The sequence below is a fragment of the Macaca mulatta genome, chromosome 2 (assembly GCF_049350105.2).
Source record: "Macaca mulatta isolate MMU2019108-1 chromosome 2, T2T-MMU8v2.0, whole genome shotgun sequence".
NCBI classification, from domain to species: domain Eukaryota; kingdom Metazoa; phylum Chordata; class Mammalia; order Primates; family Cercopithecidae; genus Macaca; species Macaca mulatta.
This window is the reverse complement of record NC_133407.1, coordinates 175,268,160-175,283,759: the sequence shown is the minus strand read 5'-3', so window position 1 is coordinate 175,283,759 and position 15,600 is coordinate 175,268,160. Positions and strand designations below refer to the sequence as shown.

General features: G+C 42.5%; 1 protein-coding gene across 1 annotated transcript in view; it reads right to left on the bottom strand.

The window, feature by feature from the left end:
• The window catches only part of MYH15 (myosin heavy chain 15), a 129,576-nt gene that overhangs the window by 7,601 nt on the left and 106,375 nt on the right, over window positions 1-15,600 (bottom strand). The window contains exons 32-36 of the mRNA XM_077994122.1: window positions 11,171-11,363; window positions 10,722-10,925; window positions 6,096-6,221; window positions 3,803-3,973; window positions 992-1,096 (exon numbers count right to left, since the gene is read on the bottom strand). Coding sequence (XP_077850248.1) covers window positions 992-1,096; window positions 3,803-3,973; window positions 6,096-6,221; window positions 10,722-10,925; window positions 11,171-11,363 — 799 coding nt within the window. The remainder of the gene's footprint in view (window positions 1-991; window positions 1,097-3,802; window positions 3,974-6,095; window positions 6,222-10,721; window positions 10,926-11,170; window positions 11,364-15,600) is intronic.

Below are 15,600 nucleotides of genomic sequence, written 5' to 3'. Positions count from 1 at the left end.
CTTGCATTGGCTTTGTCAAAGAAGCTGTAAAAATGGGTGCCTAAAATGAATTTGTCTTTGTATTGGAATAAGCTATCATGTGCAGTGTGAGAGAGCTGGGATAAGCTATCATGTGCAGTGTGAGAGAGCTAGGATAAGCTATCATGTGCAGTGTGAGAGAGCTGGGATAAGCTATCATGTGCAGTGTGAGAGGGCTGGAAAGTGACTTATAGCATCTGTGTTCAACAATGGAAATCACACATCTACTGTGTGACAGGGGGATGCCAGACCCTAGAGGGGAGAACAATATAGTGCCTCTGCCATCAGAGAATCTATGTTGACTGCATTAGAAAGAAAAAGGAAGCAATGATTGAAAGTGAAAATGTAAATGATGATATTTTTACTTTAGAAATGCATTAGTTACTTGTAAGAAGTCTGCCCACCTCTTTTCAATTATTGCTTGAGACCAATGTTAGTCAACAGGTGAGATTCAGAAAGCTTCAGAGGTCTCTCTTTAGTGTTTTGTTTCCACCTGGCACTAGCAACAGTGTCCTCAGTGGCCTTGAGTGTTTGTGCAACCAGAAAATAGGAGTGGAAATGCACCCCGCTCCAATTGAGTCAGCATCCCATGTAACCTGCCAGCTGGGTAGCCACCCGAGCCTCTGCCATTAACTTCATTTACACATTGTTCTCACTCAGCCACTCACAGGAAGGCATCTTTATGAAAGCACTGCAAACACTATGTGTGAAAAAATCCAGATGGTATAAATAGCTTTTCACTTCTAATTGCAACTTGCCGCTCACATTTTGTTTCCTGAGAGCTCTGAAAAGACTGATCCAAACCACTAATAGCACAGGAGCTCTGGGAGGGTGAGTCAGTGTCTACTGCTGAAGGAGAACAAAGATGAAGAGAGAACTGCAGGAGTCCCAGAAGGCCATTTCAGGCTTGAAGGAGCACTTTTCTGCAGGGTAGCGCCCAACCAGCCAAACAGGGAATGGTTTCCCGGAGTACCTGATAGGTCAGCTCTTTGATGCATCGCTCAAGTCTGCGGGCTCCCCTCTGGGCCTCTGCACTGCGACGGATTTCACCCTCCAGTTCACCTTCCAGTTCACGAACCTGCAACCAAAACGTGACCTCAGACCACATGCTGCCAGCAAGGCTGGCCTTCTATTTGCCAATTGGCACAATCATTGGAAAGACAGCAAAGTGTCAAGGGAACATGCACACACCATTTCTGGTAGTACTTGGACAGGACAGTGTCTCGGGAAAACTCTCTCACCAAAAGTAAGATCTTTTATGGATTCATAAAAGAACTGTTTAGACTGAAATATGTGAAAGGCTAATTCACACAGATATGAGAAGCTTTTTTCTTGAATTACAAAATCACACCCAAAGTGTATGCATGAATGTATATGTAAGTATAGAGAGTAAGCAATGTGTAGCCCACTTGAGGATTTTGTCAACATACTACCTAATCTTCAGCTGCTTTCTCTACATCCAGCTCTGACTCTCTAAAGATATCGGACACTGAGTTTATGTCCCATGTATGTCACCCACAACCCTACAGTCCCGCTTTGTGGGAGAGCTATCACACAGACAACTGCCTGCAGCCTTATAGAATTACACAAACGAGCTTAACATTCATTCAACGCAGGTGCCTACTACATACCACACCCCAGTGCTAGGATACAGCAGTGAACAAAACAGACAAAAATCTCTCCCCGGAATTAGCATACATTCTAATGAGGGGAAGCAGACAGACAAAACAAAGTAAAATGTAGGCTATGTTTGATGGGGACAAGTGCCACAGAGAGAAATAAGGCAGGAGAGGGAGTAGGGAGTTGATGTTCGCTGCTCCCCCTGGCTGGGGGGCTCTTGCCCAGGTATCCTCTTTTCCTGCTTTCTCCTTGACGCCAATGCCACCTTCTCCAAGAAGCCTTCCTGAGGACGGGAAGGCCAGTGCCCTGTGCCTAGCGCATCTGACCCCACCTCTTACTCCCCACTGGAGCCATTCTTCCCTCCTGTACCTCCTCAGAGAGGTGCAATGTGAAGGGAGGGGAGCAAGTGTGCAACTTCCTTGTGGATGAAGCCCATTTAAAGCAATCTTCTGACACCTGTCATATAGGAACCTGACACACAGTTCTGTCTGTCAGGATGTGAGCTCTCACAGGCCCTTCTACTTTTTTTTAAGCACTTGTTAAAAATTTTGGGGGGAATTAAAGTGATTAAAACACCTTGGGGAAAAACTGCTCTACTAAAGCAAATCCTAGACATCATGTAATTCCACCAGTAAATACTATTGGATATCATTCTAACAGGTAATGATGGCACCATGGTTGTGTCTTTAAGAATATTAACCATCATTCCTTAGTATTATCTGATATTAAGGAGTTCATTGCTGGTCATTACTACTGAGTTATCACTGGTTCTAGGCCATAATAGTGAACAAACAGCAATTGAAAATAAAATCTGGAAATCTTAGAATTGAGTTGGAAAAAACAGTTTCGTGTATTTTTTAGGGGGAAAATGCATACTTTTAAATGTTATACCTATATGCCATTTCTCTTATACCAAAAATCTTTGTTCTTATATATGTCATTGGATAAACAACAGTCTTACTGCTAATAGCAATTAAATGTTGGTATTTTGAAGTTATAAATGCATGGTTTTAGCCATTCTCTTGTTATTTTGTCCTTATATTGAGGGATGTATGGACAAAACACTACGTTTAAAGGTCACTGAGAATAATTCCTACTTGTGTATGTTTAATGCCCCCAATTTAATATGTCATTAACTTCATTTGCTTCCACTGGTGTTAAAATTTTAGGGACTGCTGAGTTTTTTTCTTTGACTTAAACTTGTTTTTTTAATTATAAAGTATGCAAATGATTTATATGATTTTTCCAATCAAAACAGTTAAACAAGATACATTATGAAGGACCGACTGTCATCTCTGTGTTATCCTCTTATAGATAGCCATTTTTATTTTTCTGATTTATCCTGTTACCATTTCATTTTGAAAATACAAGCAAATGTGTACACCCTCATCTTCCCCCACTTTCTTGAACAAAAGGATATATGCTTTCCACATTGCCCTCACTGTATGACTGTATGGAGGTCCCCGAAATGTACATTGGTATTCCATGGTATGGATATACCATAGATGTGCAAAGGTGATACCCTATTTTTCAGAGGCCCTTTTGAACAATCGAATCCTAGTTGAATATTCTTTCCATTCTTGTAGCATTTATCATATGCCTTGTCTGTAGTCATTAAAATGGATTCCATAATTTTACAAATCTTATTTTCAAGATGTGTTACTACTTGTTTTTAAGCTCCCTGAAGGCAGATACTACATCATTTCTGTCAGTCCTTACTGTATCTTCTCTGAGTCTTTCTTGATCATTGATTTAGTTGTTTTCCCTCTCCTTTCTCTGGCTGTCAGAAAATGGGCATTCTCTGCAGAGGAAATAACAGGAGCAAAGGCACAGAAGCAAGACTGCCAGGGGTGTGTTTGGAAACACCAGGTAGCCCTGGAGTGAGAGCCTGGAGCTGGTGAGGTGAGCAGGAAGGGCTGTGTTGTTAGTTAGCAGGAGGGAAGTCAGATTTCATCCAGGCCAAGGAAAGTCCTATGTGCTCACCCAAAGTCAAGCAAAGAATGAATGCATATATTGAGATCTGACACTCTTAAAGATCTGAAAGTGCTAAAATCAAAAGTGATAAAGGGTGTGTGTGTTGAGGGGCAGATCTGGTGTCACATTCCAGGACAAAGAGGTCTTGAATTGGGGACTGTCAAGCCCTCATGATTACCCAGACTCCTACCCTGGATTCTAGTTTCTGGATTTGTTTTCTACTCCCCATCAGGGCCGTCTGTTCAGCTTCAGCCAGCCTTTTCTGTAAGTCTGTAATTGTCTGCTCCATATTTTCTCTCGTCTTTTGCAAGTGGGCAATGGTATCTTGCTTCTTCTTCAGTTCTTCTGACAAGTTTGCTGCCTGGGGTGGGGGAGAGAGTGAAAAAGGGACTGAGCTAGTGCAGCGGTAAATTGATCTTAACATTTTTACCCATGATCTTCAGTTCCTGGTCTGACTGGCTGCTGCACCTTGCCTCTGTATATGTGATCTCTTCCCATGATAATCTCCCTAACCACTACCACCCTCGAGTTTGTTAACAGTAATGCAATAGAGACAGCAGTAGCTACAGGAAAGAACAGGGTAAGGAGTGGTGGAAACAGACCAAAGATGAAGAACCATATGAACACTATTATGCAACACCTGTATTAAAAGAAAGATGACCAACTGAAGCAATGGCTTCTAATTGAATAAAGTACTGGGATGATTGATTATTGAATAAAGTAACTTGTGTCACATTAATGAACCAGGAAAGATATGGAGAAGTGCCTACAAAAATCTATTCACATCTCACTTCTATAATTCTGTGACTCACTACACAAACAAGTTTGGCTCCAGGAATTTGGCAGTAACAGATGCTCTCACTGCCAATAATCTGGCATGAAAAAGGTTAATTGTGAAGCCTGCTCTTGGCTTTGGCTATGTGTACGAGGGCTTGGTGTCTCGATGCAATCATTAAGAACTGTTTTGAGAATCTCTAGGTGCATTTAATGTAAGAACATGGCCCTCACAGCCAAAGCTTTTCTATCAGGTTACCAACCATCTGCAGAATTTAAGTGTGAGACTTTCATGCAGATGGTGAGGGCAAAGAATGAATTACGTTCCGTGATGTGGGGTTGGGACTCAGAGTTAAACTGTAGGAGGTTTGGAGGGTGGGGTCAGAGATGAGTTCACTTTTCAACACAGTGTCAAGAAAATCTTATCAAGGCAAGATTAAGCAGACAGCATCTTCATAATGTACGATTGCATAAATTTATCAAACAGGAGCACCATTTTTATTCCTTTCTACCTATGTGGATTTTCCTAAATGTTACACATATTTGTTCCCTTGGCCATCAAACATCTTCAAGGTTTCACATACCTCGTTTTCATCAGAGATCAGAATACCTGCCTTGACACAAAACGGAGGAGTGATAGGCATGGTTGCCCATTCTTAGAGGGGGCTGGGTTCTACAATGATTAGGTGGTTGGGATTTGGTACAATGGTTTTGTTTAGTTCCGCAAGTGTTAAATAACTTGAGCAAATACAGACACAAGCTCTTTACCTCCTTTGAATTTTAAAATGACTAACATAAAATATAATCAAATGTCCTGTCTCCTAGTTTAGCAGGGGGGATCTGCTTCCCTTCATGTGGGAGGATCAGGGCTGTTGCATGTGGTTGTGCATTTGATGGGCTGCACAAAAGCTCTTGATGGAGAAGGGGTGAGCAGAGACAGAAACCAAGCCGGAGCCCCACTCTGCAATGGGACCTTCAAAGCTGAATCTGCCACACACAAACCTCCCCCTCCACTAATATATTTCTCCCAGTGGTACCTTCTGCTAACCATGCCCTCTGAGAGAAGTGCTGCATCTGCCCACAGGAGGTACCCAGAGGGTGGCCTTTTTTCAGTCCCTACAAAGGTTCACCAAGGTTGGCAGCCAACTCTGAGTTCAACATCATTTAGGAAAATCACTGCCATCAACAACTGGAAAATAAAGAAAGTATAGCAGCCCTGAAACCCTTTTTTACCAACCTGATTTTGCTCTTCAAGCAGTAGTACAGGTTGTAAAAAAAAAAAAAAAAAAAAAGTGAATTAAGCATTCTTTCCAAATCATCATCATAAAACTGTTATAGACCCTAGGAAAAATAGCTTTTTGTAAGGAAACACAGAAAGAATTGTTTCTAGACACTAGATATATTGATTCACAAATGAAAAGTGGCTTAACCGAAACAAAAGAAGACTCCTGCTTCTTTTGTTTATATATAAGGTTTTGCTTATAGCAATTCAACTGCTCCTTTTCATCACCAGGGTATGTTAGTGGGAGGAGCTAATTGGCCTAATTTTTCAAGATGAGAACAAGGAGGCAGAGAGGTCAGACTAACCTCCTCTTGGCTGTATGGGAAATCAATGGAATACTTTTTGGCTGCAGATGTGCCCCTGCCCCTTGGCCACTGCGCCACTGAACTCTGGGAGACAGGATTGAGTAGGTGGTCAATGGACCCACCTCAGTGGCTGCCTTCTTGGCCTTCTCTTCTGCATTTTGACACTCCTGCACCACCTCTTCAGCTTCTTTCTGCATCTGGGCAACATCAGCCTCCAGTTTCTTCTTCTGGCTGAGGAGGCTTGTGTTCTAAAGAAAAGCAGCATTCCTATTAGGCAAGTAAAAGCCAGCAATGTAAATGCAAGCTGGTCTGTTCAGGACATGCAATGGGAGTCAGCTCTGGCCAGAAGCAAATTTTATTATAGTGAGCCATATTCCCTTAAGCTATGCTCCCAACCCCAAAAGGCTTTTGCCATCAAACTTGAATGGAAGGGATTTCACCCATTAAAAGTTCAGGACTAAAGAGATTGCAGCCTGAATCAGAAGGGAGGAATGGTATCTAGATAACCTACAAGCCTCAAACATGCGTTTGGTTTTCAATGGGTTGAGGAAATGTTTCTCTGCCATTTGCTTTTGGATGTGGTAGAAACAAGTGTTCTAGAGCAGAAGTTGGGGTCAACTGCAGACATCTGAGGGGCAGAGGTTGGGGAATAAAAATTGTACATCCCAGTATGCTGCTCCAGAAACAAAAAAAATCATTCCTCTTCTTTTTCTACTTCCCTTCCTATCTTACTTTACAGTGAGGAGGTGGGGAAAGTAGTTCAGAATAAGCCTCCTCCTCCAGCCCTTAGGTACCCTCATTACCACGGAGGATTCTTTGTGTTCTATGGTTGGTGCTGCCCTAATTCTTTCCTTCCTGAGTTGTGACACTAGAGGTCAAATATCCTTTTGCTGCTATTTGGTCTGTGTTTGAAGCCCAGCTTTTCTGAGGGTGTGAAAACTCAGTGTATATAAAAGGCATAGGCTTTCTATTTTTTTATTTCTCCTTTCACTTTATCCGTTTCACATTCACTTGCCTCTGGCTAGTGCCTTTCTCAGTAGCACGATGAAGACTTGGAAATAGAAAGATATGCCAGGCCAGGTGCGGTGGCTCAGACCTGTAATCCCAGCACTTTGGGAGGCTGAGGGGGGTGAATCTCCTGAGCTCAGGAGTTTGAGACCAGCCTGGGCAACATGGCGAAATCCCATCTCTACCAAAACTTTTACCAACAATAGCTGGGTGTGGTGGCATACACCTATGGTCCCAGTTACTCGGGAGGCTGACGTGAGAGGATTGCTTGAGCCTGGGAAGCGGAGGTTGCAGTGAGCTGAGATTACACTCCAACCTGAGTGACAGAGTGAGACTCCGTCTCAAAAAAGAAAAAAAAAAAAAATAGAATGATATTCCAGCATCACTGGTTCTATCTACCCCACTTTCTCTATGACATGAAGCATCTTTATCGAGACTGCCATCTTTTGTCCTTGTGGAGAGCCAGGCCCTGGATACCTCCAAGATTTCCACTGCCATGGCCTGAGAGATGGGGTGGAAATAAGTTGTATTTTCCTGAAGTGTTTTTTGGATGCTCACAGCACAGACCCTATAGAAACTATTTCTTTGTAGAGGAAGGTACAAGTACAAATACTAATTTGTTTGTACATAGAATCATTTAAAATTTGCTAGGGAGACAAGGGCTTAAATCTTTGCAAACTGAATTACTCTCTAATTTGTTATTTTTATTTTTTTTAGGAGAAAGGGAGTTAGGGGGTATTTTGCAGAAAGGTAATCTAGATTGTCACAGCTCAGGTTTGAAAAAGGCACTTGTAATCAGTCAAAGATAAGTTTAGCCTCATATGTTAGTCCTAGGCTAGAGATCTGGAAATGCAGCAGGTAGCTAAGAAGGCTCCCTAAAAGGTTCAATATGTTTTGGTCGGTAATGTTCTAGTAACTGCAAGGTGCCCCAGCATGGTTTAGGTTGAGGAGAGGTCCTTGTGAATGATATAATATCACCTAGACCAGTGCTGGTCAAAAGGTACTCTTTCTATGAGCAGTAGCACCTGAGAACGTGTTCACTTTCTAGGTCCCAACGCAGAGCTTCTGATTTAGTGGATCTGGGGTGAGATCTGAGAGTTTACATTTTTTTGTGTTAGGGATTCTTATATGTACACATCAAGTTTCAGAAACTCTGCCCTAGAGATCAGGTCTCCCCTGCCTAATTTTCTTCTTCCCCAAATCCTCTCCTCTCTATGCATGCTTTTTCTCTAACTGATCCTCATCTCTCTCTAGGCTAGTGATTTTGCATCATATTGGATCCCACTGGTGCATTATTATGTATGATATGCATGGCAAATGATTTGTTACCAATAGCAATTAAGTACTATAGACCAGTGGTCCCCAACCCTTTTGGTTTCATGGCAGAAAATTTTTCCACAGATCAGGTAGGGGGGTTGGGTTGGGGGATGGTTTGGGGATAAAACTGTTCCACCTCAGATTATGAGGCATTAGATTCTCATAAGGAGCATGCAGCCTACATCTCTCACATGAGCAGTTCACACGAGCGTTTGCGCTCCTATGAGAATCTAGCGCTGCTGCTGACCTGACAGGAGGCAAAGCTCACTCCCCTGCAGCTCACCTCCTGCCATTGCAGCCCAGTTCTTAACAGGCCCCAGACCTGTACTGGTCTGTGGCCCAGGGGCTGGGAAGCCTTGCTCTAGACAGTGGATGAGTTACTTTTTTAAAAGTCTATAGTCCATTTTATAAGAATCCAACTCATTGTATTTAAACTTTCTTGAAGAAGAAAAAAAAAATGTTTGAGTTAGTTTGTTGGGAATTATCTATAACCTACAGACTATTTGTTCTATACCACGTGGTACCCAGATGGGATTGTGTCATAGACAGGGAAAAAAAGGTCAAACTGTAGGCACAAACTAATTGCAACATCTTTCAACAGGCACATTACTGGTTTATACTTTCTTTTATCCAGTATTTTTCAGTAGGGGACAACTGGCATTCTGGAAGGCGCAGTTCCTTGGGCTATCACCTTGAAGGAGTTTTGATGTCTCTGACCCTACTCACTAAATGCCAGTGGTATTGCCCAGTCACTGTGGCAACCAAAATGATCCCACAGATAGTTCTGAATGCCCCAGAGTGTAGCAGTTCTGCCCTTAGGTGCTTTAAACTGTCCTTCACAATAATCACCAGAGTAAAACTTCCTAAAATGCAAATCTGATAAGTTCACTCTTAGCTACTCAAAATTCTTCAGTGGATCTCCATGAGCTGCAAGACAAAATTCAAATTCCATCAGTCTCAGGCTCAGGGTCCCTGGTGACCTGGCCCTGCCTATCTCAGCATGATTTCTGCTCCTTCTGGCTATCCACCCAATACTCTAGCATGTGAATTTCCCTTAGACTCATAAACTCCTTCCCCCCACACCCCATGCCTCTGCCCTTAACTTTTCTCTCTACCTGGCTGGCTTCTTAAATGTCCTTCATGACTCAGACGAAGCATACTGTGCATCTACCTAACTCTCGGATTGTCAAGGAAGGCCTTCTGTAGGGGTGTGCTTGCTCTATCATTATACTCTTAGCAGTGTACTACAATTGCTTAGTTCAATCTTCATTTTTTTAGGACAGTGGAGACATTCTGTGTCTACATCACCCATACCAGTCCAGGTTATGGGGGGGGGTGCCCTATAAACACTTATCACACAACCCATTTACTGTAGATGCTTGTCCTGGAAACTATGGCTTCTTCTGATTCTAGGAGAAGGAGAAGGATTTAAGAATTCTTGCTTCATGTCACTTACATAACCTTCCATTAGAAGCCAGAGTCTGGACAGCGTATCATATCTGTCAGCAGCCACTCAGAACTGTCACGGCTTTCCTGGCTCCAAGGCGGAGCACTGTTTTTATTCTGGGATGCTGGGGAAGCACATGGCTTAGAGAGAGCAGGAGAACCAGGAGCAGGAGTGGTTCTGGAACATTAGGAGATGCTCATCCCTCCCTCCCCAGCATCCTGGCTGTGGATGCCCTGACAATCCATTCTTCTGGCATAAGGCTTATTGTTATGGGTTGAATTTTGTCACACACACACACACACACACAAAGATATGTTGAAGTCCTAACCCCCAATTTATCAGAACGTGACCTTATTTGGAAATACGGTCTTATTTTGTTTAAAAGGAAACTAGAAAAAAGGGAAGCAGCGGGGTAAACGAGTTAAAATGAGGTCATTAGGGTAGAACTTAATCAAATATGACTGGTACCCCTATAAAAAGTAGCAATTTGGACAGCAACAGACCCTCACAGGGGGAAGATGCTGTGAAGACACAGGGAGAACACTATGTGAATGCAGAAGGTTGGAGTGATGCATCCATAAGCCAAGGAATGGCAAAGATTGCCAGTAAGCCACCAGAAGCTAGGAAGGGGCAAGGAAGCATTTCCCTACAGGTTTCAGAGGGAGCATGGCCCAGCTGACACTTTGATTGCAGGTTTTCAACCTCCAGGAATGCGAGAAAATAAACTTCCATTGCTTTACGCCACACTGTTTGTGGTACTTTGTTATGGCAGCCTGAAGGAAATAACATACTTGGGAATAAATGAAGAGTATGACTGTGGCTCTGCTGCACAGCCTGTCCCTGTGCTTCACAGGCATATCCAAGACTTAACAGGGCGATTGTGCATGGTCCAAGGCTGCAACTGCATGGTCCAAGTGTGGGAACCACTGCCTTCAACCAACTGACCCAGCTAATACGGAGAGTATATGGGCCCCACCTGGGTATAGAAAAGATTGATTCTTTCTGTTGCTTCCAGGAGCTCTTCTTCTGACAGCCTGCGGCCACGCTCTGTCTGCTCTTGCAAGGACCTTAGATCCTCTAGTTCAGACTGAAGAAGAGAGTTGCGCCGCTCAGCCACAGCCACCTGCTCCTTCAGATCACTGTTCAGTTGTGTGCTGTCATCCAGCTGCATCTGAAGGTCCTGTGAGAGAAAAGATGGGCCTGGAGTACAGATCCCTCTGAGTTCAACATAGACTATGCACCTATGTATGCATGCTCTGACCATAGTTCTACGTATTTAGACATAAGCATGCTCCTTCACTCTGGAAAGATTGTATTTGTTGTCCTCATCTTTATTGCTGAACACAACAATCTGTTGCTTAGTTTACTTCCATAAGCAGAAACATTTTCCACCCCTCCCTACCCCATCTTACAGTTTTAAAATACCTTGATTTGAATCTGAAGCTGGCCCATGGATTTGGTTGCCTCTGACACCTGCCGGTTGGCACAGCTAAGCTGGAGTTCCATCTCATTGAGGTCCTCTTCCATCTTCTTCTTCAGCCGGGTAGCCTCAATTCTGCTCTTAGCTTCAGAATCCAGACTAGACTGCATGGAGTCAATGGTACACTGCTGTTTCCTCCTAATTTGAAATAACAGTTGGAGTGGGGGAAATGATACATCCAAATTAATCAAATTCACCTGCTATGTTTAAAACAGTACAAGAAATAGAAAAAATAAACTAAAATCCAAGAAAAATATTAAGTAACTAACAAAATGAGTCTAAGGGCTTTTATTTTAAAAACAGAGAGAATGAGAAGTTAGGTTAGTGAGTATATATCCACCATAATGGACTAAGTAAGGTTTCCAGACCAACTTCCCTGAAGAATCCAAGAAAATACAAGAAGCTTTTCAAGGTTCCTGTGAGGCAGCTTTAGTCTCATCTGATATCCCATAAAGGATGATCTAGGGCAAGCACCTGGGTTTCCTGTGGTGGCTAAGGATGAAGGAAGGATGCTCTTTCAGCAGCCATAATATTTCAACTACTTTCAATGGTGAAAAATATCTGAACAAGGCAGGAAAAAGCCACTCAGGTTGGAACAATTCCTGAGATGCAGCAATACTGCTACAGTAGCCTGGAGACACAACTCTCCTAGAATAAAATGGTTATCTTTCTCTAGGAGTTTGAGAATACACCCAAGGATTGGCTGACAAAACCAATTGTGTGATACTGAATTACTTTAACACTTTAAATTCCCTCCTAAGAACAAAAACTAGAACTAAAAACGTATTTGCAAAGTGACAGAAAACAATAGCTATGTGTTTAGGAAGGCCATAAAAAAATGAAAAATTGAGAGAATCCATGGGAATTTTTATTTCCCAAACTGTTTGTAGTTAGTTTGGGACCATGTGACTAGATTCTGGTAAATGCACTGTGGGCAGTAATGAAGTTTACCATTCCAGGGCTGGCCCATAGAAATGTTCACTTGTGAGTTCCTGCACTCTCCCCTCCCCCTTTCTGCCAAACTTGATGGCCACATACAGAAGATCATGGAATCACAAGATGGAAAGAACTTGGGTCTTTCAATGACTTTGAATGTTATTGACCCACTCTTCATCCTACCTCACAATGGCCTCAAACATAGGCAAAAATAAACTTCTAATTGTTTTAAGTCACCAAGATTTGGTGATTGTTAGGACAGTTTAACTACTATAATAGACATATGCCCTGTTAAGCTCAATTCAGAAAACAGGGACCTGGTGCTGGACAGATAATAGAGAACAGAGAAGGCAAAAGCCTTTCTATTCTTCTTTCTCATAGAACCTATCTACACAAATTAGATTAGATCAGAATTCGATTCCATGTTGAATTGTCATCAAGTCAGTGTCCTAACCTCTGTGAGGTCGATCAAGAAAGCATACAGGCCGGGCACAGTGGCTCATACCTGTAATCCCAGCACTTTGCAAGGCTGAGGTGGGCAGATCACCTGAGGTCAGGAATTCGAGACCAGCCTGGCCAACATGGTGAAATCCCATCTCTACTAAAAATACAAACATTAGCTGGGCGTGGCAGAATGCATCTGTAGTCCCAGATGAGGCAGGAGAATCACTTGAACCCAGAAGACAGAGGTTGCAGTGAGTCAAGTTCACACCGCTGCACTCCAGCCTGGGCAACAAAGCAAGACTCTTGTCTCAAAAAAAGAAAAAACGGCATACGACCTACAGGGGGAAGAGAGGGGTCAGAGCTTGAAATTGGTTGACAGGTGGAGGTGCTGCTTTTCATGACCTCCATTCTGCCCATTGGTGAGGGAGGCCTTAGAAGCAATTATGGAAATGTATAGAAAATAACTCTGTCTGACTCCAGAGTCCAATGTGAGCACCTGTCCTCTGCCTGTCCTTAGGCTCTGGGCTTTTGTTCAGCTTCCAGATCAGAATCCTATAGGGATCTCAGTAGGTAAAGTTAATATGGACTTTTAGGGACTGCATTATGTCCCCCACAAAATTCATATGTTCTTGCTTTACCCCCAAGACTTCAGAATATGACTATATTTGGAGATAGGGCCTTTAAAGATGTAATTAAGATTAAATGAGGCTGTTAGGATGGGTCCCTAATCCAATGGGACTAGTTAGTGTCCTTATAAGAAGAAGAAGAGACACAGGGATGCATGTGCACAGAGGAAAGAACAGATGAGGATGCAGTGAAAATGTGACCATCTGCAAGCCAAGGAGGGGCATTGGGAGAAACCAAACCTGCCAACACTTTGATCTTGAACCTTTAGTCTCCAGAGCGGTAAGGAAATACATTTCTGCTGCTGAAGCCACCCATCTGTGCATTTTGTGTTGACACCTGTAGTAAACCAGGACAGGGATGCTCACACTCCACATCACCAAAAGCTGTCAAACACTTATCTGTCCTACACTGGGAAACTCGCATTTTTGCCACAGTTGACACTCCTTACACAGGAACACTGAAGCATCCCTAGCCTGGTGTCAAAATCCTCTGTACAGAAATACATTCTACTTAAGCAGGCAAACTGCATGTTTTAAACTACACTTTTCCCACAGTTGTTTATGAAACTTCATGAGTGCCTGCAGACAAGTAAAAAGTGAGATGCTTTAAGAGACATGGGTATAATACAGTCCTGGAGAATGGCTGCTAAACAATCAACACATTTCATACAGAGTCAAGAAATCTTTAAAATGAAAACTCCCTCAAGTACATTCTTTAAGAAAAACGATGCATCCAAGACCAAGGGCAATATAGGAAGAAGTACCTTCTTTTTCCTAAAATGTGAAACACAATTTAAAAGACCAAATGCAAAGAAAAATCAAGATGATAGAACTTTGAAGAGCTAATGATTTTAAATCATTAGTTCAGCATTTAAATCATTGACAATGCAATAGGTCATTTATTTCCCTTAAGATATTTCTAATCTATGTCAGAGAAATAAGGGATTTTTTTCTTAATCCAAATACATATGAGCCAGCTTTAAAATAATTAACAAGTTATTTTGCTACCATGTCTGAGTTTGAGATTCTAATTTTCAAAGACATTCGAAAATATTTTACTTAGAAGTGGGAAAAGATTTGAGCATATTCTGGCAGAGATTCACTCAGACAATAAAAGAAACCAAGTCAGATGTATATATAAATTAAGACCACGTGGCAAAGTTTGACATGACTGAGATCAGAGGAGTGGACTTTACAGAAGCAACATTACTATGTACCTGGGGCTCTAGACTAGGGGTGGGAAAACTATGGGCTGTGGGCCAAAATCCCACCATGCCCATTTATTTCCTATTGTCTATGGCTGTTTTCAACCTACAACTACAGTGTTAAGTAACTGCCACATCTCTGTGGCAAACGTGTAGCTAGCAAAGCAGAAAATATTTAACATCTGACCCTTTAGAGAAAAAGCTTGCTTAGCCTTTCAATCAGTGATTAACCAAAACAAACAAATGCAGTATGATAGAATAAGGATTTCAGTACCTCATTCCCAAAAACACCTCTCTGGGTGTGTCTGGGAGAACAGAATACAGCTCAGAAAGACCATGGCTGTGGACCAGTATGATGACTCTCATGTTTCAACATTTCCTCCAATCAGAGAATTACCTGAAGATGCAGGATGCACCTGACCAACCTGTTGTCAGCTCAGTCTTGGGCCATGCAGTAGGCCTTCAAGCTGGCCTCGTTTCCTCTGTCTAATAAGATGGGAAGATCAAAGCCAGCTACCAGCTCTTCTTCTCCTTCCATCAGTGACTGCACCATCACCTCCCTACCTCAGCCTATGCCAACTATAACATTATTTATTTATTATAGAAATAAATAGAATACCCTATCATCCAAAAGTGTCTATGAAGGCCTGACTAGAATATGAGGCAGTGTCTGGTGAACATTAAGCACTCCAATATCTGTTGAACAAGTGAAACATATCACACACATACCAGCTGTTTGTACTTTTCACCATCAACAGGCATCCAGGCTGGGCTCATTCAGAATCAGGCCTCACCAGAGTGGAAGACATGGCTTGGCAGCAGAGCATGAGTTGAATGAGTTACCCAGTTTGCTGCACTATGAAGGTTTTCCTTTGCCTGTGGGTCACTTTCTCTTGCTTTTTGGTCCCTTTAACTTACTCACCAGGTCCTGTCTTCCTGGGAACCTTCTGTTTCTGTGGAGTTAATGATGGGTTATATGGGCATATGACCTGGAACCTGATCTTGCCCTCAGGCAATATTTTCCTTGTTCTATAACTTCCCTGGCTTATCCTTGATTGCTTGGAATCTTGTACTTGGCTTATTTTGTTTTTCCTGGCATTCTATTCAGTTTCCTTAAGATGCCCTGCTAGCCCCAAAGTCAAACTATCGGATTAAACCAAGGCA